This window comes from Pelophylax lessonae (assembly GCF_965119305.1).
Source record: "Pelophylax lessonae genome assembly, chromosome: 13".
Classification (NCBI taxonomy): domain Eukaryota; kingdom Metazoa; phylum Chordata; class Amphibia; order Anura; family Ranidae; genus Pelophylax; species Pelophylax lessonae.
In genome coordinates, this window is record NC_138780.1 from 116,243,060 (window position 1) to 116,269,284 (window position 26,225).

The following is a 26,225-nucleotide window of genomic DNA, read 5'->3' on the forward strand; positions in this document are numbered from 1 at the left end:
TGTGCACAGGTAAAGCAGTAGGGCATGTTGCATTTTTTTCTACTGGAATGCAACTGAACACATTGCAAACACATGTAAATGCAACTCCTAGAAACAAAAAGCATAAATAATGCCCATAAACACATTACAGTTTCACCTAAGGGCAAAGACTCTGTGGATTGCAGTGTAAATGAGCCCTAGAGGAACCAGCCTCAATCATCTGATATAAAGCTGGTCCCTTATCACACCTAGAAATGAGTTTATTGAACCATCACATAGCATGTCCATTCTTTACACATAACTGCTTTTGACAGGACCACATTGATTTTGGTACTCAACCCCCCACCCATCAGCTTAGCTCCAACTCCTGATTGGCTGAAGGTTTATCGCTTAGAGGTGCATGGCTTGCATTGAGCAGGAGCAGCTATAAATGCTGAGTGATCGATGCTATGAAGACACATCGGTCCCCCTCCCATCTGATGCCTGTGTCTCAAGCTGCTCCACAATGCCGAGGGGATTCCTGGTGAAGAGGAACAGGAAAGCATGCAGCTCATACAGGATCCCTTGTGAGGACAATGCCTCAGCTCAGGCTTTTCCCATCATGAACGTACTGGCACCTTATAGCCCCATGGTGCCCACATGTTCAGAGGGGACTGACCGTGAGAAGCAACCACCTGCTGAAGATGCACCCCAGCAAGTGCCCAGTGAAGCCCCCTCTTACAAAGCTGGAGGAGGCTTAGAGAAAGCCTGGAGCAGCCTTCCATACAGCCCTGTGCAGCCTGTGGGGCTGGAGATGAAGAAGACTTTTTTAAAGAGATATCTCAGCTCTCCAGCCGCAGCAGAATCCTTCCCTGTGAGTGCCGCCTTCTCCTCCATGGAGAAACTCATCTCCCAACATCACAACCCCTTCATCACCCCCCAGGAGTCCAAACTGCATGTCAAAGAAGCGGCCAGGTCCATCAAGGTCCCATCCAAGAAGCACAAAGCCAGCAGGAAGCTCCATTTCCCCGATGAGGTCACCACCTCCCCGGTGCTGGGCTTGAAGATCAAGGCGGAGGAGCCATCGGTCACTTCCCGCAGCCCCCTAGGCAAGCGCCCCCCTCTGGGGGAGTTCATCTGTCAGCTGTGTAAGGAGCAGTACCCGGACCCCTTCGCTCTGGCTCAGCACAAGTGCTCCAGGATAGTCCGGGTGGAGTACAGGTGCCCGGAGTGTGATAAGATATTCAGCTGCCCGGCCAACCTGGCATCCCATAGAAGGTGGCATAAACCCCGGGCCATGGGGAGCGAAGTGGGGAAGAAAGTGACCCTGGAGGGGAAAGAGAACAGCAACGGGAGAGGAGCTGCGATCAGCCTGATAGAGCAGAGCAGCAGGGTTCAACACCACCAGACTGTGGACACCTCCCGGCTTCAGCACCACCAAAGTGTGGACAACTCCAGGGTTCAGCACCACCAGAGCATGGACAGCTCCCGGCTTCAGAGCGTGGACAGCTCCAGGGTTCAGCACCACCAAAGTGCGGACAAATCCCGGCTTCAGCACCACCAGAGCATGGACAGCTCCCGACTTCAGAGTGCGGACAGCAACCCCCTGACCGCTCCGCTCCTGCGAACCCCGAACCGGGAGGACAGCCACCCTCCGGGCTCACAGCCCACACCTGAAGAAAGCAACGAGGAGGAGGCTTTTCACTGCCCATACTGTCATAAGAGATTCCGGAGACATGCCTACCTCCGCAAACATCTCATCACCCACCAGCCCTACAGCCCCATAGAGAGGGGGCAGCTCACCTACCCCTGTGCCCTTTGTGGGGTTCACTTCCCTTCCATGGACATCAGAGACAAGCACAGGCTATGGCATGCTGTGAGAGAAGAGCTGTTGCTTCCTCTAGAAGAAGCTCTGGTGGCTGAAGGTGGTCAGCAGATCTTCCCCTGTGAACTTTGCCCCACTGCCTTCTTCAGCTCCCCTGGACTGACCCTACACATGAACAAGTGTCATTCTGCAGAGAGCAGGCAGGACCTGTCAGCATCAATCCCACTGGGACCTGGGTGCTGAGAGGTCCTCTGAAAGTGTATGTATGGCCAAAACAGTATTTTTTTCTTTCAAAGCTGAACTTCCAAAAAGTCCTTACTTTAAGTAGGTCTGCCCCCACAATGCATGGATCAAATGATCCTTTATGTCTGGGGGGGGGGGGGGGCAGGTAAATTACTTACCTGACCTGATCTTCTGCTACTGTGGGCTCCTGCAGCCTCTTCTCCTCTGAACTTCGGAATTCTAAGTTCCTCTGACATCATCAAGATTGATACAGGGATCATAGCTCTGCATCAGATGTGAAGGTGCCAGGGCACAGTCCACTGCCTAAGCATTGGGGGGGGGGGGGTCAGGTAAGTAAAAGTGTTATAACTTTACCCTAAATAAGCAAGGAACCTGTTCAGTTCAGATGCAGCTCCAAGGCAAGGGATGCTCTTTACTGTACCCAGAATTAGGCTTTAAGTTTTGGATAAGGAAGGTAAAATCCCTGTCAGGTTATTTTTTGCTATCTCCGACCTCTTGGGGAGACTTCCCTTCACTTCCTGGCCCCCTTTGTCTGGGTGACTGGTTACCAGCAGAAATATAAAAGGTTTATCTCCCCAGCAGGGACACAGCCAGCAATAAAAACCTGGCAGAGGTTCCAATCCTCACTTTATCAAAAACCAGTAACGTTTTGGCTGTACATACACTATTATATTTGTTTTATGTAAAAATATGCTAGCAGCATTAACACATCTGTAAGTAAGAGTTCTCATATAAATACAAGACCTGATGTAGTATACTATTTCATTGCATTTATTATTTGCAGTCCTGTTTTCATATTTATTAGGCTGAGAAAAGGCTGCCTGTAGTGGCTTTAAATGGGGCAGGAAAGGGCAATATCTTCAATGAAATTAAAGGGTATTTAGGACCTGAAACTATGCTCTATGTGATTGCAAATATTACTTTTTTTTTTTTGTCATTTTAGGTTTTTGGGTTTACCGGTTTTGTAAGGATTACTTAACCTAAGAGCACACCTGGCTAAAAACCATTCTTTTTAAATATTCCAGTTCAGTCGGTTTGCTTTAGCCTTTAATTTTTGACAACCTGTCGCTTTTCCAATATATTCTTGTCCAATTCTAACATTTCTGACTCTGAATATTTTAAAGGTTATGTGAAAGTCCCTCTTTCTTTGGATCGAAGTTATACTTTTCAAAGTCCCAATGTGTATGTTACTGAGTTAACAGTTTGCCAAAACTTTTTTTATCTTACTTCAAAGGAAATAAACCAAAGTTTATGTATGCAGTTTGTGTTTCTGTGTGACAAAGTTTAGTAGTTTCATAATTTTGTAATGTTTTCAATGAGAAAAGCTTTAAGAGTTGTTAAATATGGTAGAGCAGACTTTGTCAATCTAGGTACTCTGATTTACAATACAAAATATTTATGTACCATCTTACCATGGTGAACTATTATAGAAGTAGGTGTATCTGTTTACAAAATAAATAATTTCATAAAAAAATGCCATTACATGGCAATAAAAGCCTTTTTAATTTACTCGTGTTTGATTCTCTTTATTTTTTTTTTTTTTTTTTGCGTGATATTATAAGGCCTCATATTACTATTTTGCCAAGTTTCATCCAACCCCTATATGTACAAACCCTAAACTGTATCTTAACCTAACAAGAAAAAATTTAATTTACCAGTTTTTAGATATGGTGGCTCACTCATTTATAAGTATTTATGGAGGAGCAGCTTTGTAACCCTAGGCTGCTCTCTTGACTTGGACTATATACATACACCCCCTAGGGGGGACATATACTGTAGTTCATAGAAGATGGCTGTTGTTTGAGATATCAGTTTAGAGTATAGGATGTTACAAGGAGACAACATTTTCAGTAGGATAGACAGAAATATATGTATGCAGCCAATGTGGATTTTGTTTTTTGCATGAAAAAATAAAAGGAATACACCCACCAAACTTAGGGACTGGTAAGCTGAAGTTTTAGCCTTTGATAACGCATTATCCTGATTTCTAGAGGTATTGATTTAAAGTAAACCTGCCACAAGAGAAGCATGGTTGCTGCCATTACTAACCCCCTTTTGAAAATGACAGTTGCCTGGCTGTTATGCTAATCAGCTAGCTTTAATACTTTGAGTCACTGTCCTAGAAGAGACATGCAGATAACCGAAAGCAGAACCAGCAGGAGTCACAAGGTTTGAAAATAGAGTTCTAATTCTAGATTTTAATGATTTAAAGGGAGTAGGCACCCGCTATTAATATTATTTTCTGATAATTCAGAAGTCTTGTCTGGATCAACCGTTTAAAAGCATTGGAGCAAGAACACACAACAGCCAGACAACTACCTTTTCAGGAGTTCAGCAATAGTGGTCCCAATGTTTGTTGAATAACAGGTTTCCTTTAAGCAGTATGTTCCATACTTACACCTAGGACACAAACTTCCACTGAGATCTTGGGAGAGTAATGGACGGATCATTTTATTAAAGCAAAACATTAAATATTTTTTTTACAGAATCCACATATACAGATGTACCTTTAGTTATAAGGATTAGCCAGTGGGAAAATGTGTACAAATGAAATGGATTTATTTGCTGGCATAGACAATTTTTTAAAAGCTTCCTGTATACTCAAAACTTCATTTTTTGCACACATGTTAAATTGCACAATAAAACCCCAAAAAACTTGTATATTTTCTGAAAGTAGAGGACCTATAAGGACCTATAGAAAAACATGGTAGATGCATTTGTTTCATGTTGCACAGTATTAGTGCAACTGTTTATCGATAAAACAATTTTTAGTAAAAATACATAATATCTAGAATTTTCAATTGGTCTCACTTTAAAACCCCTGGCAACTCATCAATTTAGAGGTAACTGTAAATAATAGTCCTAATATGTTTCCTGAAATCATTGTTTATATACCCGTAGGCATCATACACCCATATGTATGAGTGGGGGCAGAGGGCTTTAAAGATTTTTTTACATTTTATTTTAGTATATTTTATTTTTTTAAACATTAAAATAGAATATTATTACTATGACAAGGGGGGCTGACAAGTGGGGAGCAGCACAGTCTTTGGGTTATGGAAGCTGGCTCTTTAATAAGTAAATTAACACAGCGCCATAATATGGCATTGGTAGTAAAAAGGTTAAAGTCACAAACTAGTTAGTTAACTAAAGAATAGGAGACCGTTCACTTTGGAATAGTGAATATTTAATGCGTTTAGTAAATGATGAAGCTGTGTTTACTGCAATCATATTCAAGCACAAATCTTCTTCTTTTTTTTTTTTTCTTTACACATGATTGGGTATTCAAAGTGGACACAGTTTCAACTTATTTACTATCATTATTTTAAAGCTGAACTGTAATCAATGACTTGGGAGCCTACCTCTTCTATGACTTCCAGCAATCTTCAAATAGGTGGTCAGTAACTATGTAAACATACTGCATTAGGGACAACGCATTATTCAAGCATATGCTTAGGCACCATTACTTGCAGATAAAGAAAGTCAGATTGGGGGACATGCATCCTCTCTGTTGTTCCTGGTGACTGTTGAAATTGAGGGAAAATCCAAAATTTTGAGTTGTCACTAAAAAGGAATAGAGAGGAAATCTATAGTGGTGACAGCTGTCTAAGAGAAGATTTTATTTTCACTTCCTGATGTGCCTGCAGGACAGAAAGTGAAGGTAAATCCCCCCCCCCCCCCCCCAATGGGACAGAGAAAGGAAAAAACACTGACGAGTTCCAACCATTTCCTACTTTGTCCAGAAATAAAAAAAAAAAAAAAGTCTGGCTTTAGATAGACAGTATTTTTTTTTACTTGTTGCGGTACTCCGTTGAATTTTACATACATATTGCTCAATGACTGTGGGTGCTTATCTGTAAAAATCGGTTGTATGTGATATTAGAGGAATCTGTATAATGTACAATGATATTTCAAGACATTTTAAGCTAATCGGCTTTGAGACACCGTGCAGTGTACTGCAAGTGTATCTAATTACATTTACAATTAATATAATAAACAGGTCAGTTACTTTGAAGAGTGCTGCAGGCTAAAAGAAACATTCACAAATGCATCACTCCAGGGGTTTGCTTTTTGTCACGTAGATACTATTTAAAGCTAGCCATACAAAATGAGATTAATACTGAATTCTAGGAAGACACCAATACATACTGCATACAGTATAAGGGAGCTGTTTTACCTGCCAAATGATTTGTAAATGTGTCCAATCAATCCTGAGCCTTACACAACCCAAACAAACAGGACACACTCTGTCTGGCAGGGCAGGGGACCTAATTATATTTGCCTGCATGTAAAGTAACACTTCCAGGTCTTTCCCCTCCTACAGTCTGTGACTGGACAGCGAAAGAAGAAGCAGCACACTAAGTAGCTCATCTCTTCCTATCCTCATCAGCACATGAGCGCTGCAGCACAGCTGATTGGCTCCTTGTGCTCATCGTCTGCAGTGCTAGTTTATCTTGCCACTCCAAAGTGAGGACATGGGAGGTCTGTTTTAACTAAAGAATGTATTTATTACAGTTCTAGAAAGCATAAGTATAATATTTAAAAGTTACAAAAAAAAAAAAACAACCAATCAGATTCACTTTATTAAAAACAGGTAAGAGGAAAATGATTGTGAATTGATTGATATGGGTTACTGCGCTCTGCATAATGCTTTTTGCCTGATTTAAATTCATAGTTACACCTTTTTCATTGCATAGCCACAGTGTTGTCTACATACTGGAGATGTAGTTCTCCAAGCTAGAAAAATAGGAAGAAATTTTGAAAAGAATTATATTAGGTATGACAACATGAATAGCAGTGTTTGAATATTTACATTAGTCAGTAACCATCAACAGCCATCTGTATCTGGGCCTGCTCTAACTCCCAGGACTGGTTACTACTCCATCTAAATCTCCCATATCACTCCCATGCAGGTCACATTCTTTTTCTGCCCATACCTTAGAGTTAAGCTACTCAACACTTTTAAGCCAGACTTGGGGGTAACTATATTGAAGGATAGATGGGGTAATCTGTCACAAAGGCCATGATCGCCGAACAGTATGTTGTTTACCAGGCGCTTGGGTTCGGCATATCGTGGATCCGATGAACAGATTGTTGGGCGGGGTTTGGGAGAACCCAGCTGTCCTGGTACGCATTGGTAACCAATGACAAAGGAAGGTGGATCATCCTTAAAAATTATTTTAGGCACCTAGGGGCTGTATTGAAGAAAAGGACCTCTGAGGTGGTATTCTCAGAGATACTGCCAATACCTCAAGCCACCCCAGAGAGGCGGGAGAAGCTTAGGGAACTCAACAAGTTGCTGAGGAATTGGTGCAGGAAGGAGGGTAATGGGTTCCTGGAGAACTAGGCTGACTTTTCATTCAGTTACTGGCTCTATAGTAGGGACACACTACACCTAAATGGGGGGGGGGGGGGTCAGCTCTGTTGGGGGGGGGGGGGGGTGATGGCCAAAAAGTTGGAGGGGCTTTTAAAAAAGGTAGTTGGGGGGGGATTAGAGGAAGTGATAGTCAACAGTGAGCAAAGGTTAAAGGCTGCTAATGGAGGCATTAGCAGTAGTATAACCATGACACCTAAACCCTGAGTGAGTGGGTTGGCAAAACAAAATCACAGCAACAGAAAAACTAAATAATTTGCGCTTGTAAAAAACTGAGAGGCATGTATGCAAATACCAGGAGCCTAGCTAAATAACAAAACTGAAGCACTGGAGCTGCTGATGCACAAGGAGGATTTGGACTTTGTGGGATTATCAAAAACTTGGTTAGACAGCTCACATGAGTGGCTGGTGACTATCCAGGGGTATTCCTTGTATCGGAGGGGCAAAAAGAGTTGAAGAGGAGGAGGGGTGTGCCTGTATATCAGGAATGGTTTGCTAGGGAATGTGAGGGACAACATTGCAAATGGGGCAAAGGGAGGAGGTGGAATACCTGTGGATGGAACTTCAATGAGAAGAAAAAAAAGGGGGGGGAAATAAAAATAGGTACATGCTACAGACCCACTAACCTGAAGGATGAGGAGGAGTTGGACCTCCTATCACAGTTAGAAATGATGATGAGGCAGGGCAACGTCATCATAATTGGGAACTTCAACTATCCAGATATTGACTGGGCAGAAGGACTAGAAAGAATGCATTGCTAGACCCTGTTAATTGCAAACAACACAGATCTGGTCACAGATGTGGAAATACGGGACAACTTGGGAACTAACAATCACAGGATAATTACATCCAGCATAAAATCATAGGAAAAGGAGACGCAAGGGTAGTACAATAACACTAAATTTCAAATAAGCTAACTTTTCTAAATTGCGCTCAATACTACAAGATATTAAATGGGACCAAATCCTACAAACATTGAACACTGAGGAAAAATGTGAGTACTTTAGGAACATATTAAATAAATGTATCATCCCGTGCATTCCAATGGGAAATAAATATAAAAGAGCCAAGGTTAAACCTGGGTGACTAAATGTAAAAAGTTGTATTAAAGAGAAAAAAATGGCCTTTAAAAATAATAAAGATGATTGGTCATTGTCAGCATTCCAACACTACAAGGAATGCAATAAGAAATGTAAAAATGCAATTAGGGTGGCTAAAATAGACTACGAGAGGCACATAGCAGAGGAGAGCAAAAAAATAAAAAATACCAAGACATTTTTTAAATATGTTAATGGTAAAAATGCGAGGTCAGAGCACATTAGCCTCATAAAGGATGATGAAGGGAAGTTGTTTACAAATGACAAGGAGAAGGCAACTATACGAAAAGCATTCTTCTCCTCAGTTTTTTCACAATGGAAAAGGAGGGGTATAGTAATCAAGACTGTACCATTAATAACACATTACAGAATGTACCCTAGAAGCCAATGCTTAAAAAAAAAACTGGAAATGCTTAACACAAATAAATTACTAGGACCGGATGGCGTACAACCGAGAGTCCTCAAAAAACTCAGTCAGGTTATAGCCAGACCGCTGTTCCTAATTCTTATGGACAGCATACTGACAGGAAAGGTACCAACTGATTGGCAAAGGGCCAACGTGGGACCAATATACAAAAAAGGAGAGAGATCTATTCCTGGGAACTACAGGCCAGTCAGGTCAACATCAATAGTATATTAACTATTGGAGGGGATGATAAGGGACTATATACAAGAATTTGCTGATAAAAACAGTATCATTAGTAGTAATCAGCATAGCTTTATGAAAAGTTATTCCTGCCAGAGCAATCTGTTAACATCCTATGAGGAAGTGAGCTGCCATCTAGATCTAAAGGAAGGCCTGTGGATGTGGTGTATTTGGATTTTGCAAAAGCATTTGATCCAATACACCATAAACACTAAATTTACAAACTGAGGTCTGTTGGCATGGACCATAGGGTTTGTTCATGGGTTGAAAACTGGTTACAGGGGCAACTCCAAAGTGTTGTGATAAATAGTGTGTACTCAGACTAGTCTGGAGTGGTAAGTGGGGTACCACATTGCAAAATGTAAAAAAATGTAAAGTAATGCACTTGGAGGCTAAAAATATGAACGCAAGTTACTCACTAGGAGGAGAATCTCTGGGGGAATCCAGGATGGAAAAAGATCTGGGAGTCCTAGTAGATGCCAAGCTGCAGCAAGCAAACCTGGCAGAATATTAGCATGCATTAAAATGCAATTTATTCCATAGATAAAACTATAATCCTGCCACTTGATAAAACTCTGATGTGGCCACATCTGGAGTATTCCATCCAGTTCTGTTCACCAATCTTCAGGAAGGATGTGCTGGAACTGGAGAGAGTCCAGAGAAGGGAGACAAAGTTAAAATGGGACTAGAGGACCTCAGCTAACAGAAATGACTACAAGCATGAAACATTCTCCCTGGAGAAGAGACGCTTGAGAGGAGATATGATAGCAATATACAGATACCCTAATGCTGATTCTAGCATAGGAAAAAAACATTCAGTCCAAGAGAGTGTAAGAGGATACGGGGGCCACTCAATGAAATTGGAGGAGAAGGGGTTTGACCTTAAGCTGCGTAAAGGGTGTGACAGACCCAACCAGGACAGGGGCTTTTGGAGGGGACTACAGGGTAGCCTCTTGCCTATGGACCCTGGCTTTTGACGGAGGGGGTACCAACATGTACCAAACCACCAATAGTCCTTCGGTGTATCCCACGCTGACAAGCCTGGGATGTACCATTTGGTACATGTTGGTAATCCCACCTCCCTAATATAGGATGCTGTGGCGGTGTGTTGTACCTGCCTGGAGCCAATTATATACTGCAGATAAGCTGCAATCATTTGATATCCTCCTCTGCACAAAACAAACAAAAAAACTGTTTCTTTGATCTGCTTGATTGGGTAGGAAGGGGAACCTGGATATATGAAGTGTTGCCGTTAGAGTTCTGATCATTGGAACCTCCAGACATTTGGCTGTGGCCATGACTTCCCCCCTATCTGGCTGTGATGGGATACCACCCTTTCAAATTTATGAAGCGGCACCCCGTTTTGGAATAGGGTGAAGGATACATATCTACACACACATATGAGAACAGATATGAACTCCAGATGCTATGTATGATTACTAAGTTTATCGTTATTATTATCCTGCGTTCTGCCACAATCTGCAACCTCCTGAGTCATTAAAAGGGAAATACTGGTCTGTCATGGTCTCTCTGGCCCGGAGGAAGCCTTGAGCGAAACGCGTCGGCTTGCTGGGGACCTACATTGACCGCGTTCCATCTGACACCTACTTATCATCCTACTGTACCTTTTTATCATGGAAGTGGCTGCTTTAGACTCTGTCGTGGGAGCTATCCTTTCTCAGTGAAGAGGAAAAAAAGATGGAGCTTCATCCTTTTTCCTATGTCTCTCATTTAATGTCTTCAGCCGAAAGGAATTCTAACATTGGGAATAAAGGGCTGCTGGAAAATAAGGAAACCTTTTCCTGAATGGAGGCATGTGCTGTAAGGGGGGTAAGCAACCTGTAACTGTTCTCACTGATTATAAATATTTGGAAAGAATTCATTCTGCCAAGAGATTGTCTTCTAGACAAGCATATTGGTCTTATTCTTTTTTCAATTCAATTTTATTATCTCATATTGACCTTGATCAAGGAATGGGCCAATGCCTTAAAAAGGATGTTGTCTAAGCCTCTTTAGGAATGATCCACTTCTCTTTTTTTCAAATGGACTTTTATTGAACAATTTTTTCAAATTACATTCCACAGAAGTACAAAGTATAAAATGATTGTCAATACAAGTATTGCTGTGAAAGGCATAACATAACTTATAACGAGGAGTCAGAGGTATTTATCCCATGTGGAATGAGTTCAGAAACCACATAAATGTGTATACAAATAGCTACAATTACAGCAGCTTTGATATAAAAGGAGAGACTGAAGTTTTGCTATTATACAAATCAGACAAAATTTAAAGACCCATGACAAGTACTCACTACCACAACCTGTTCATATGCCTATCTTCCACAGTATCAATATTTTTTCAACTATGTGTTCTGAGAGAGGTCCAGAGCTCCAATGTTTGTAAAAGCGGGTCAATGTGCCATCTCTTTGGGCCATAAATTGCTCATATCTGTAGGCTTCATCTACCATTTTAATTACCTCAATAAGGTTTGGGGACAAATCAGACTTCAATTTCCTAGTCACTATTAATCTCACTGCCAGAAGAATGTGCATTACTATTGGCCTGAGTGCTGGCGAATAGTGGTCAAAGTGTATTCTTAAGATGGGTTGTTCGACAGTACCTTTTTTAAATATTCACATAGTTTTGGATATTAGGCGGAAAACTTTTCCAAAAACCTTTAAGATGGGGGCATTCCCAGAACATATGGAGCAAAGTTCCCACTTTGCCACAGCCATGCCAGCACGCATTTGATCTAGAGTTTTTTAATTTTGCTGTGATGTAGAGTGTAGAATACCAACGAAGGAGTATTTTTGGGCTATTTCTCAGTATGTAGCTGATCTTGTATAGCATTGATTACGTTTAACAGCTTTTTTTCATTGGTCCTCCATGAAGTGGGTAGAGATATTTTGAAGGGGGAGGCATTAAATGAAGATATGTTTTTGTTGTTACATATTGTAAAACAAAGATATCCCTTTCATAGTCATATTTGGGTCATTCCAATAGGCCCAGGTTTTGAGTGGTACTCTGATAGGGTTTAAAGGGTGGGCTTGAAGTATAGAACTATTCTGGTGAAAGTGTTGTGTTCTGTAATTTGGGAGAGAATATCTCTGTGACAATATGTTGAATGGTATAATCTTCCCATTGTGTAAAAGGTCGGTGATCAATTTAATACCTTTTTGTTCCCAATAAGATGTTGAGATATCTGGAATGTGTAATTTGATAGATGAAAGTGGGGTGGGGATGTCCGTCAATTCTGCTGTTGGATTATCAGAATAGCAAAATGATTTCCATGTGTTCAACACTAGATGTACAATAGGGTGTGTAGATTTGTTAAGAGTGTTTGAGAAAGAGAGATAGCTAAAAGTGTGGAGCTTAAGGAGTTAGGGTATATCCAGTATTTTTCTAATAATGCCCAATGTTTTAACTCAGATGAGTGGAACCAGAATTTAGTTTGCTCTAAAATAATCATGTAGTATGAGTAGTCCCATACCTCCCACTTTTTTGTGCTTCAGTAAGGTAGATTGGGAGCATCTTGGTTTCTTTTCCGGATAAAAGGTAAAAAGGCGCTGGTATCATTGGATGTTTACCTTTTAACTTTTATCCAGCGCCTTTTTACCTTTTATCCAGTTTAGTTATTGTAATTTTACAATTAAAGGGGCAGCAGGTATAGTACGGTTTAACCTCCAAGAACCAGGCGCCTTCACACTAGTATATTGGTTTCTTTTCCGCCCATATGAACTTACTAAGTTTTGTTTGCATTGTTTTGAAGAATGATGTTGGAATTAATATTGGAAGAGCTCTGAAGTAGTATAACATTTTTGGTAAGATAAACATTTTATATGCCGCTAATCTTCCTGCCCATGACAGATAAAAGGATTTTAGTCTATTTAGTTCTAGTTGTATAGATGTGATGAGGGGAAGAAAGTTTGTTTTGTATAAATCTGAGCCCGGGGTAATCATATATACCCCCAAATATTGTATGGGTGTATTGAACCAAGGGTATGGAAATTGTAACATTAGATTTTCCTTAATATTTTCCTCTATAGCTATCGCTAGTATATTAGATTTAGATGCATTCATTTTGTAGTATGATAGCTTGTTGAACTGACCTAGGATGTCATGTACTACTGGGAGGGACTTACTTGGGTTAGAGAGGGAGAGAATCACATCATCAGCCACAAGTTATATAGCATGAGAATGGTGTAAGGAGGCAACACCACTTATATCCGGGTAAGATCCTATTTTTTCAGCTAGTGGCTCCATTAAGAGGGCAAAAATTTGTGGCGATATTGGGCAGTCTTGTCTCGTCCCATTAGTAATGTTAAAGCTATCCTTAAACATGCCCTCCATAAATACCTTCGCTGATGGGTTAGTGTAAAAAGCTGTAATAGCTGAGTTAATTGTTCCCCATATGCCAAATTTATCTAGGACGTGTTGTAAATATCCCCAGTGGATCCTATCAAATGCCTTCTCTGCATCCAATGACAGAAGCAGAGAAGGCATCCTGGAAGACTTGGAGACATGTAGAAGATTGAGAATTCTACATATGGCATCTGGTGCTTGACGACCAGGTATGAAGCCTACTTGATCTTGTCTCACCAGGGTAGGCAGAAAGTGGGCCAGTCAGTTTGCAATGATCTTAGCATATATTTTTAAATCTACATTTAGTAATGAGATCGGTCTGAAGTTTTGTGCGGAATCGGGTGTTTTACCTGGTTTGGGAAGCATTACAATTGTGGTGGTTAACATTTCTGGCAGAAATTAAGTTTTAAAAACAGCAGATTCGTATATTTTCAATAAGTGAGGGTTCAATATAGTTTGATATGTATGGTGATATTCTGATGAAAATCCATCAGGACCTGAAGATTTGTTTTTTGGTAGAGACAGAATTGTTTTCGGATTTTCCAATTCAGAGATCTGCATATTAAAGGATTGTAGTTGTTCCCCATTTAATTTGGGTAAGGAGATAGAATTTGGGAATTGTTAAATCATGGCAGGGGTGGATTGTGGTGTTACTACATCATCTTTTAAGTTATATAAACTACTGTAGTAGCCACGGAACGCATTCAAAATTTCCTTGGGGTTCAATAGTTTGGCTCCTGTGACTGATTGGTAAATAAAGGGTATTTTTGTTTTAATATATTTCTCTTTTACTTGGTTAGCTAACAGTTTACCAGCCTAATTGCCATGGCAGTAAAGCGGAGCTTTCAATTTTCGTAAGTTACTGTTGTGATGAGATATGAGTAATAATCTGAGTTTGTGTCGAGTACGATCTACCTGAGAGCTAACCGTGGAGTCTGGATTTTTTTTGTTTACCTATTCCAATTTTTTTATCTTAGTTAATAAGTCAGTAAGCTGCTGGTTCTGCTTCTTCCAGAGAACATTACGGAATTTCATAAAGATGCCTCTTATGTACGCTTTGTGACTGTTCCATACAGTGAAGGGGTCGGATATAGACAGGACACTGATGTAAAAAATGCTTGTAGCATATCAGCAATTTTGGATTTGTAATCTGGATCAATAGATCAAATAGAAAGACATTTTTCCATCTATTTGCCCTGGTTTCCGTACGGGACCCCTCCACCGTGATGTTAACTGGAGCATTGTCAGACCATTTACTATTATGTATAGTAGATACCCTAATGTTTTGTAGTAGAAATTTTAAAAAGAGATTGATTCTCGAGTATGTGCGATGTACACTTCAGAAATAAGAGTAGTCTCTCTGTCTAATGTTGGCATCGCTACACATCATGAAGGTTCGCTGATTACAAAGTGTGAAAGGGTAGCCCTACCGTGGCAGTTTTGTGGCACATTTGACACATCTAGTTGTTTGTTGGGGATAGCGTTGAAGTCGCCACAAGGTATGGTTTATCCCCATCGCACTCTGTACCAGTTTCCATATATTTCTCAAACATGACATTATTTGTTTTGCAATAGATAGGTATACATTTTCAACAGTATATACTACATTATTAACTTCACATACTAGTATAACATATCTACTCATTAGGTCAATTTCAGTGTGAATAGCCTTGAAGGACACAGTGTCTTTGACAATTATAGCAAGGCCTCATTTTTTTTTCTTAGGAGCATTGGAACAAATTATTGTGAAAAAACGTGGGTGCTGGAATTTTCGTGGTTTTTGTAAAGAAAAGGGAGTCTCTTGGAGACCTAGTAGGTCACAGTGTAGGAGTTGTGCTTCTTTCCAGAGCATACTTTTTATCAGGGCTGTTCAGGCCTCAGACATTGAATGAGGATATTCTGAAACTGATTGTGGCATTTGTTAGGTACAAATATCGAGGTCTCCGGCTGGATGGATTTGTGAAGTTGTAGGTGAGGAAGAGTGGGCAAAAAAACTGCTGCTACAGTGCACGGTCAATCACAAGTAGTTTGTAGAAGGTTGTGGTGAGGAGGTATTTCTAGAGTATGTCGTGTTGGTAGTGAGTTTGCATCAAGAAGTTTAGTAGTAGAAAATCAACTTGATAAAAAAAAGTGAGACACGCCAGAGAAAAAAAATAAAACTCAGAGTTTCTGGTGTACCAACAATTAAAAAAAAAAAAAAAAAAGATTCTAACTAAATCTGAGGGATTATTATCCCACAATATCAAACAAAGGGGAAACACAGAGCTAGGTTGCGTTCCATAAGCTTACTGGAGCTGTGTTGGATATTATATATCCTGAGCCTGTATGCTTCCATTATAATGTATCAAGTAGGAGAGTGTGGATGTGATGAAGTGGTAGCGGTTTGTGGGCTGTTATCTGGTTCCAAGATGTTCCATTCTCTCAGTAGACGTATGCCGTCCTCTACAGAGTTGATGTTGAATGATTTCCCATCCTTTGTAATCAGAAATTTAGCTGGATAGGCCCACTTGTATATGATCTGATGGTTCCTCAGTGGCTTGGCGATAGTGGCCATGTTTCTTCATCTTTGCATCGTGTATGCAGATAAATCTGGATGAAAGGAAATGCCTTGGATGCAGGGTGGAGCAGTATCAAGGTTCCTTGTAGGCAGCAGGAATTTATCTTTGGTTTGAAAAAAATGTATTCAGGCAATTATGTCCCTTGGTAAATGTTCTGGCAGGTGTCTTGGTTTGGGTAGTCTATGAATCCTTTCAATAGACAATTCAGCAATAGGAATATCAGGGAGTATTTCCTGTAGTATGTTCTGAAAGTGTGAGTGTAGATCAATAGTTTTAACCATTTCAGGTATCCCACGGATTTTAATATTATTTCTTCTCGAATGATCCTCGAGGTCAATCAACTTGGCTTTAATCATTTGTAGTTCATCCTTCCTGTCATTGTGGGCATCGATAACCTCATTCACCGTATCAGCAAATTCTCACATTTTATTTTCAATATGGGTTACTCTGCTATTAACTTTGATTTCAGATTTAAAATGGCTTGTGAGGGACATTAACTATATCAGCAGGAATTGTGCTGCATAGCGAAACAAGCATATCTTTCAGAGTTGTGTCTATCACAGGCTGGTTTTTAGTTGGGAACTCTAAGATGGAGTCCCTGCAGTTCCCTAGTGTCATTTAGGGAGGAATCAAGTTCTTCTTCCGTTTCTTCAGCGTTAATTTGCTGCAAGTTCTGCAGGTGGCTTTCACTGAGCTGGATGAGGAAGAAGATGATTGAGACCAGTCGCTGTATCCGTGCTTAGGTCTGGATTTGTATAAGGGGGAATGTTGTGAGCGATCTTTCTGCCCTGAATGCCTGCCATGTGTTTTTCCTGTATGCTTACCAGCGCCATCTTGGAAATGCAGCTGCGGGGCTGTTGGAAGAAGTCTGTCATTCTACTCAGTTTCCCAGCTTCTTTTCGTTTTCTAGACATGCTGCCAAGAATTGCCCAAGGGTCTGTGTATTGGGGTTACTCCAACCACTCCGTTCCATCAAGATCATGGGTTCAACTGCTATGGAATTTATGATTGATCTATCTCCCTCGAAAGAAATGACCACTATCTTGGTAGTCTTCAACCGTCTCACGAAGATGGCCCATTTTATATTTGTTAGGGGGGTATCCTCTGCTGAACAAACTGCAGCGTTAATAGTTCAAGAAGTCTCTAAACTACATGGAATTCCTGCTGATGTGGTGTCTGACAGAAGAGTGCAGTTTATGTTGAAACTTTGGAAAACCTTTGCTCAGCTTAAGGTGTATCAAATAATCTGTCCTCTGCCTTTCATCCTCAGTCTAATGTTTAGACCAAAAGGACCAGCAAACCTTGGAGTAGTAGCATCGATGTTTTATCAGTTATTTTCAGGATAACCAGGAAGACTATGTTCTTACAGCAGAGTTTGTTTATATCAATTGTAAACATAACTTGTTTCCTAAAGTCCATTTTATTTAAACACAAGGTATCATTCAGTTTTCATTCCTGATCTCCCTATCTCAATTCCAAATCCTGCTGTTACAAACAAATGAACTACATTACGGAAAATTCAGGATAAATTGATTGATACTTTGAAGGAGGCCCAGGAATGTTACAAGGAGGCTGCTGATAGACATCGCACGCCATACTTATGCTTCATGTGTGTGACAAAGTTTGGTTATCTGCCAAAAATGTGAAAGTTCATACTTCATTTGCTAAGTTGGGACAAAGGTTTGTAAGATCTTTCCAAATTTCTGCTCAAATCAACCTGGTCAACACAGTAGTGTAAGCTCACAGGTATAAGCTGCAGTTGTTGAAGGACTGAAGGATCAATTAGAATAGAAACAGAATCCTTAGACCTATGCTTTGACCAGACGCTCAGGGTCTAGCAGATACATATGACAGCAATGACAAGTTGCAGGACAGGACCTGGTAGGGGGGAATATGGCCTTAGAAATGACTTTAAGCCTTTTATCCACAAGGCTTGATGTCCTACACAGGAACAGTGAGTGTCTTATTAGGCCATTCTTGCCAAATCTGCCTGATCATGTGACCACTGTGATCACATGATCAGGAGCGGCTGGATCTTTGAGCATGCTTAGTGCAGAAACCTCTACTGCTCATGGATACATATGTGTGGCATATTGGATTTAAAGCCCATCCCATCTGCCACCACACAGATGCAATACATGGGCAGCAAAGGGTTACGTAAAAAATGGGAAGATCCACTTCTTAGGGAACTCCTAAATAGGGTACTTTTGAGCAAAGCATTTTGAAGGAGTAAATAATATCTGGATTAGGTCAATCACTAAACAAAAATGGGTTGAGTATTGAGTGTACTGGAACAATTTTAATGGGCTGGGTACTTGTGACCGAACCCAGACTGGTAACTTTAGAGATTGTAGACTCATGTTTTTCCAGGTTTAGGCATGTGTGTACTGTATCAACCAGGACTGAAATGCTATCCTTAAAGCCCCGTACACACGTACTGATCGTCGGCCGAACGATCGGCCGTCTTTTGTCCAAGGCTGTCGTGTCTGTTGAAAACTGCAAAAGACTGCACACTAATTTTGTCGGCCAACAACAGCTGACTGCAGAAGTGATGTCATGTGATGGTTAACTTTCCTTGTCTTTTTTCTTTTCTGAGCATGCCCAGTCTTGCTAATCTGCTGTCTGTCGGCCGAAATCTGTACTGACTGGCGAACAATCGGCCATTCTGGTGTTGGCCAACAAAAATTTTAATGCCTGCACGACAGATTCTGTTCGGCCGAAAATGCGCTGTCGGAGGCATCATACTAACAAGCCTACAATCGGCCGATCGGTCGACAATCGGTACGTGTGTACGGGGCTTAAGTTTAGGAGTGGTCAGCTGACTGAACCTTCTACTGTACCAACTCATCCAAAAGGGATTGGGTTCACTTCTCGACATTTCCAGCTGAATGTGCAGAAGCAGCTGCAGCTACATGTAAATCAGAGATGGACTCTGAAGGAAAGGATATGGCAGCATGCTTGTGACCCCTGCTTTCTGAATCAGTGAACATGCTTGGTTAACCTGGAGCTGTTAGGTGGACAGCTATCTTTGAGCTTGGGTTCTGCTATACCAATAGTATTAAAATGAGGAAATTTGCAATAATGGTTACTCATGCTGCAGCAGAAAGGGTTAATAGCCATCTTTGACCAAGTTACTCTAAAGCCTCATACACACTAGTAGTTGTTTGTTTTTCCTTCAACGTAAAAAAAACTGCCAGCTAAGGAGAAGCCACTGTACTAACTATCCAACATTAGTACAACGATCTCCTCTGCTGTTCTATTTTGTTATGACAGGGGAATGCCTCTCCCCCCCCCCCCTCCCCATCAGAACACTGCTGTCAGCACTCTTAGCCATTGGCCTAGAGTGCTAATCGGGAGACGATTGGCAGACCTTTTTCGGTCATGCCCCTTCGACAGAAGCCAGGCGGCTTCGGTTGGGCTGACACCAGTACACACAGACTAAATGTCAGCCTGTTTATGTTTTACCGGCCGATGCCGCCCAACATTCGGCCCATGTATACTAGAGTTAAGGAAGCAGCTAGGAATGCAGATCCTAGACCTTTCTAAGAGCCAGTTGGATCTCAGACAGAGCGCAGACGATAGAGAGTAAATATGTGCACGTGCAACAGCGTGTGCAATGTAGTGTGGGCAGGGTTACTTCCCAGAGTGTGTCGCAACCATGGTAAAGTGCAAGCAGAGATTTTTTTAAAGTGTAAAAGCACTGTACAGATGTCTGGCTCCTCTCTTAGCAGGGACAAGCACAGTTAGCCACTTGGTGAGTATCTGGATGGCTGCCAGGATCCAAGGCAGGGCAGTATGCACATACCATACCAATACCATACTCCAGCAGGAGTTCCACTAGGTGTATTATGGCACTGGACCTCTAAAGCGCTCTGTGGCCAACCTATTATACAATATTTGTATTTATAGGTTAATGAAGTTTATCTGTTGAAACTTACCATGCTAGTGTGGTCTCAGGTCTGTCCAACAATACAATATCTCCCCTTCCAGGTCAATGTGTTCCCCAGTACAATACCCCCCCCCCCCCCATGTAATTATGATGGGGACCAGGCCAAAGGGACTGAATGCAAAATTGTAGGCAAATATTTTCCCTGCTGAAGGCCCACACAACACTCAAACTCAAAGTGACAATGGCATCCCTTGCACTGGAGCAAGATTTGGCTTTAACACTGGCCTCGGCATCTAATTCTATTTGAGGCAGGCCAAAAAAAAAACACCACACTGTGTCTCCTACTCCCTCTTTGGATCCATTTGTCAGTCCTAAAGGATGCAGACACAGAATGTAAAGAGGAGGACATTTTTGAACAGATAGAATGTGCAGTCTAGGACTAGATCACTCCAAAATGGGTTTTTACTTCCAAAATCTTTGCTAAACTCCATCCAGTGGGAAAAATGTTTGTAAAGATTTAGACGACTACTGTGGTTGATCCTGCCATCTCTGTTCTAAACAAACATATCACTGTGCATATTGAAGATGTTCCATCTTTTACTGATGCTGCATAAAACATAATTTGAGACACTCTTAAAAGGACGCCTTTACTCTTGCAGGGGCAGCCTTGCAACCACCTCTCGCTGCTATTTCAGTATGTCCAACTGCAGCTAACTAAACAAGGGCAATGAACATCCAATATGACTCCGTATTTTAGGCTTGTGCTGTAACAAAGCAATTATCACCTTCTCTGATTTTGTGTGGGGATGCCCTAGAACTTATCATGGGTCACATTTCCAAAATAACTTCAATCTCTATTCACATGTACAGAATCTTATCGCTAAAAGCTTGTTAAATTAAAGCATGCAAAAGGTGCCTCATACATCTTCCTTTCTAAAGAAATTGTCTGTTTAATGAGACACTCAACCAATTCATCAAAGAGGTCACAGGTTGGAAGGTTTTACTACTACAGCAGAAGATCCCAAAAACCTTCTCAGGAGTCCATAGCTCCGCTAAATATAGAGCACCTGTCCGCTCTAGCCAGGCCTCCTCTTCAAAGCTCAATTTAGCCCTTCCTTATGGCACAAGGCTTGGCTCACAAAAGGTCACCAAGCCTTCCCTAAATCCCTCTTCAAAATGATGGGGCACCCTCACTCTTAGGAGCAGGGAAATGTCTGTTACAGTTTGCCTCTCGCTGGGCCACAGATATCCCAGACCTATGGTCTCAAAGGGGTACAAATTAGAATTTAAAACTCTACTCCCTTACCACTTTATTCTTTCAAATCCACCAAAAACTGCCCAAGGACAAATAGATTTGCAGAATTGTCTGAACCATCTTGTGTCCAAAAGAGTTGTTGTGCCAGTACCACCACAAGTCAGGTTCAGAGGATTCTACTCAAACCTGTTAATGGTACCAAAGCCAAAGTTGACTATATTCTGGATTAAATCCCTCAACAAATAAAAGGCATCCATGGACCTCCAAAATGCCTATCTGCATGTTCCCATTCACCCACCTCATCAGGGCTTTCTAACTTTCGCACTGACAAGCAATCTTTTAGTTTGTCACACTGCCCAATTACATTCAAGATCTCTCCAACTAAACATCTTATTGACCTGGAAAAAGCAGGATTCTTCTCTTGATTTACCCATGCGCCTGTCCAGCCAAGCAAAAAATTCCCCATCTTGGTGAATCACCACCCCAGCACTAATAGTGGGGAAGTTCTTCCTTTCCTATCACTGGAATGTTATCACAGCAGATGCAAGTCGAGAGTCTTACTATCCCTAACAGTCAAAGGAGAATGGTCATGGGGGGTAACCAAGCTCCCCATAAACATCTTGGAGTTTGGAGCATTCTTGTTGGCCCTGTAGCACTGAACCTCTTTCTAAAGAGACACCCAATTGGGGTGCAGTCAAACAATGCACTTGACTGTAGCCTAAATAACCACCAGGAATCTAGCTGACTAGGATGCAAACCAGATAATCTCATGGACAGAAACTCACTATTTAGTGATCTCTGCAGGCTAAATCCCAAGAGAGGGCAACCAGAAAACAGATTACTTCATCCTCCGCTGTTTGGATCAAGGACAATGAGCCCTTTAGTCTGATATGCCAATAATGGGCAATTCCAGATGTGGACTTCCTAGCTTCCAGATTCAACAAACTACCTCTGTTGCCAGAATTAAGGATCCTCTAGTTTTAGCTTCAGATGCCCTAAGAATCCCCTGGTCTCCAGTGCAAATTGTGCTTAGTTTGTCTTATGAAAATCGAGCAGGAGAGTAAAACGGTGATGCTACTTTTTGTACTTTGCTTTGATGAAGTCTGAGCCATTATTGTATTTCTCAAAGCCATTGCATGATAGGAAAACTGATCGCAAGGGCTTACATTTTCAAAGATACGTTTCTCCTGTGCTTGCATGCCCATTCCACTTGATCGGGAGGGGTTTCCTGGGCATTTTGGCACAAAAAAAAGTTTTACCAGACAGATGTTCAGTCTTACGTGGATGCAGCTTTTGGCCACAAGGCTCTCACTATGGCACTCTGAAGCCTGGTCTTGTTGTTTGAGCCTGTTGGCACAGTTATGTTTACTTCATTATTGTCCACCCTTCTTGGTCATTGCTTGTATCATTAGGATAAGAGGAATTTTGACTTATATGTAATTTCCATATCGTGAGTACAATACAGGGCACAAGCCATCCTTTCTTCCATTCCTTGGTTTACTCTGCATTGCTTGCAACAAAAGTGATAACTCTGAGTTGTGTAGGGTTTTAGGGGGAGGCACCAAGGGGGAGTGTCCAATCATCTGAAGGTACATGCTTATAAACCATGGTGTATGAATACTCTGCCATACTGTACACCAAGATATGGAACTTCCTCTTTTTTTTGTACAACTGTAAACTATTGCAGACATCAGGTTACTATGGGTTTCTACACATCAGTGCTCATTCACATTTATGTAAATAACTTAGTAAGATGAAGAGGAACTTGCATATATCTCATGTACTATGGTTGTAGCAAACCCTTTTCAAAAAATACCCATGTGCAGTCTGCATTTCAAGTACACAGCCTATAGCCAACTGTGATTCATGAAGATTTTCTTCATTGTACTTCACTTGTGCTATACAACAAGTAGGTCACTATAACCAGCTTGCTAATCCACAAATTGCCTTGTATATGAAAGTCCATTAAAGCGATGTTGTTAGAAAGGATTACAGTATACACAAAGAAAGTAGTAAGAATAGTTTTTATTGTATTAATAAATAGGATGTTTTCTTTTGCAGCCCTTAACAAGTGGGCAGAACAGGCATGAAATGACAGAACATGCTGAGATCTCCACAAATTGGTTAGATACACATGCAGGTCACTGAACAGCCCATGTGAGAGAATCCTTACAGCTCAGGCACATCATTACCTGACCAGCTGCTAGGCCTGGAGAGCACATTGTGGGCTCGGAGTTGGCTTTGTCTGGCATCATGAATAAAACAGATCATTTAGAGAACTCCACTTAACATGGTTTAGATGTAAAAGGTACATGTAATATTAACCTAAAATCATTCTTTAAAATGAAAAAAAGTGACATTTAAATGTTTGTGGCTACACTGTGTAATATACATGAGGTTGCATAGGTCTGACCTAGGAAAATAACTTATTTCCATGATGTGATGAGAATGTGCTCTGCTTTGGCTTATAAAAATGATGCTCCCATTTAGTAAGACTGCATGGAGGGTTGAGCACAGACCATAACATGTGGGGTGCCAGATAAGCCTCAACAATATTTACTTGGACCAAAAGAAGGTCTATGAAGAATGTAAATAAGTATTCAGTATGGTAAGAGGATGTATATTAAAAGAAATAGGCAAAACAAAATAGTAAGTGACTAACTGTTTTGTTTCAGCTTCTGCAAGAGCATAATCATTCCCAGTCACTGTGGTGTTTGTCTGTACAGGGCAGAGAAGTTACCTTTCTATATTTGCAGCAAAACTTTGTCCTTGGAATTTAGCAACAATCTAAGGGTACAGACAATTACTGGGAACCACTCATTGTTGAAAAAAGTTTACTCATAATGTTCATGCCTCTATCAGTAGATTCTGGAGAAATGGTATCTAGAATAGGCTTAAGTTGCACCTACGTGCCCCTATCTGCAGATGTAAGAATGTCTTACTGCTTGACAAAGTGGGGGTGCATACAACTTTTCAGAGATTACTGACTTTGGTTTATGTTGGACACCTATGAGCTGAACTACCCATTAATTTCTTATATTTGCTAGGTAGATAGAACTTGTTTTTCTCCTCCCTAATTTGTGCATTAAGAAATTGCCACTGTCTTGTAGCTAGACTCCCTATTAGTTCATCATGCAGAATGCAGCAAAAGGAGCTAGGCACTGACATTCGTGGCCTTGGTTTTGGGGCACATTTAGAATTTTTACAGATGAGAGGCTGCCTCTAAACCCCCTAAGGCTTATTTTATGCAAGCCTGGATTCTGAAGTGCATGCCTCTCCCGTGGGACCAGACATATAAATTTGACAGTGGGACAGACAAGGTAAAGGGGCCTGCAATCGGTGGTGTGGGCAACATTTGGGGCAATGTAAGAGTGTGAATAAGAGCTTAGAAATAAATAGTTATGGTTCATGTTAAGAAGCTCTTCAATGCTAAATGCCAGTTTTGAGTAACTAGGCAAAAAGTCCATGGGTAAAGTGCAGTAATCCATATAAAACAATCAGAGTTTGACAATAATGTAATTGTGTTATTAAAAAAAAAAAAAATAAAAAGGTAAATCTTGATGCTATGGCTTGATGCACCTCACTAACCTTGAGGTGCCTTCTGCAAATGTGACTAAATATAAATAATTTGTGGTATCAGACTTAGATGTTACAGCCCACTTATTAAAATACAGTTGAAAATGTGTTTTAAATCACTGTGTGCATTTTTGTGTTGTCATGCATTACATGAGGTCACATCTGTTAACCACTTAAGCCCCGGAAGATTTTACCCCCTTCCTGACCAGGGGGTATTTTGCGATTCGGCACTGCGTGACTTTAACGGACAATTGCGCGGTCGTGCGACGCTGTACCTAAACGAATTTGGCGTCCTTTTTTTCCCACAAACAGAGCTTTCTTTTGGTGGTATTTGATCACCTGTGCGATTTTTTGATCACGCGCTATAAACAAAAAAAGAGCGTCAATTTTGCAAAAATAGCAATATTTTTCACATTTTTTTTATATGAAATTCCCCCCCCAAAAAAAATTTAAAAATCAAAATTTTTTAACATTTTCGGCCAATTTGTTTTATGCTACCTATGTTTGGTAAAAAAAAAAATCGCAAAAAGCGTATTTTGATTGGTTTGCCAAAAGTTATCGCGTTTACTAACAAAGGGACAGATTTTTGTCATTTTTGTTGTTTTTTTTTTAACGGGTAATGGCGGCGATCTGCGATTTTTTTTATGCGGTACTGCGACATTGTGGCGGACAGATCGGACCCTTGACTGACATTTTTGACACTTTTGGGGTTACCAGTGACATTTCTACAGTAATCAGTGCTATACATATGCACTGTTACTGTAAAAATACACTGGTAGTGAAGGGGTTAACTTTATTTGAGAGGGAGGGGCTGTGTGTGTCCCTAGGGGCGTGCTTTCTACTGTGATTGGCTGTGGCTTCAGATGTATGAAGAGTGATCGACGGTTCTACATAGTAGAACCGTATGATCATCCTTCATACACTGGGGAGAATGACAGGCAGCTTGTTTACACAAGCCGCCTGACTTTCTCCCTCTCCCCCGCCGATCGCCGAGTGACCGGCGGACATCGGGTCCGCCGGTCACACGCGCGGGGATGTGCGGGAGCGCGCCTCCGGGGGCGCGCGCTCGCTCCCTAGACCCTCACAGGCTAGCGACGTAGACCTACGTCGCTTTGCCTGTGAGGGGCTGACTGCCGACGTAGATCGGCGTTAGGCAGTCGGCAAGTGGTTAATGGACACCTGAGCCCAAATTTTGCAGTTAGGAAACTTTTCATATCTTCTTTATTCAAAAGCACTGTTAATACACATTTGTATGGTTCTGTACATACTGTCAGTGTAACTGCAACATGCAGTATTTAGAATAAATAAAAAATATTGCAAAAAAGTATATACTTGTGAACATTCTCCATACCAACAATTAGCCACTTTCTCTTTGGTCGTATTTTGTCTCCATTAAAAACATGCTAAGGAGCAGGCAATATTACACAAAAAAGGTTCAAGCG

General features: G+C 41.1%; 1 protein-coding gene across 1 annotated transcript; it reads left to right on the forward strand.

Moving 5' to 3' along the window:
• The first annotated feature begins 454 nt into the window (after positions 1-454).
• On the forward strand, positions 455-2,032 carry INSM2 (INSM transcriptional repressor 2). Its single transcript, XM_082274833.1, has one exon. It carries the CDS (start codon positions 485-487, stop codon positions 2,024-2,026), a length of 1,542 nt encoding a protein of 513 aa, XP_082130959.1. The 5' UTR covers positions 455-484; the 3' UTR covers positions 2,027-2,032.
• The last annotated feature ends 24,193 nt before the right edge of the window (positions 2,033-26,225 follow it).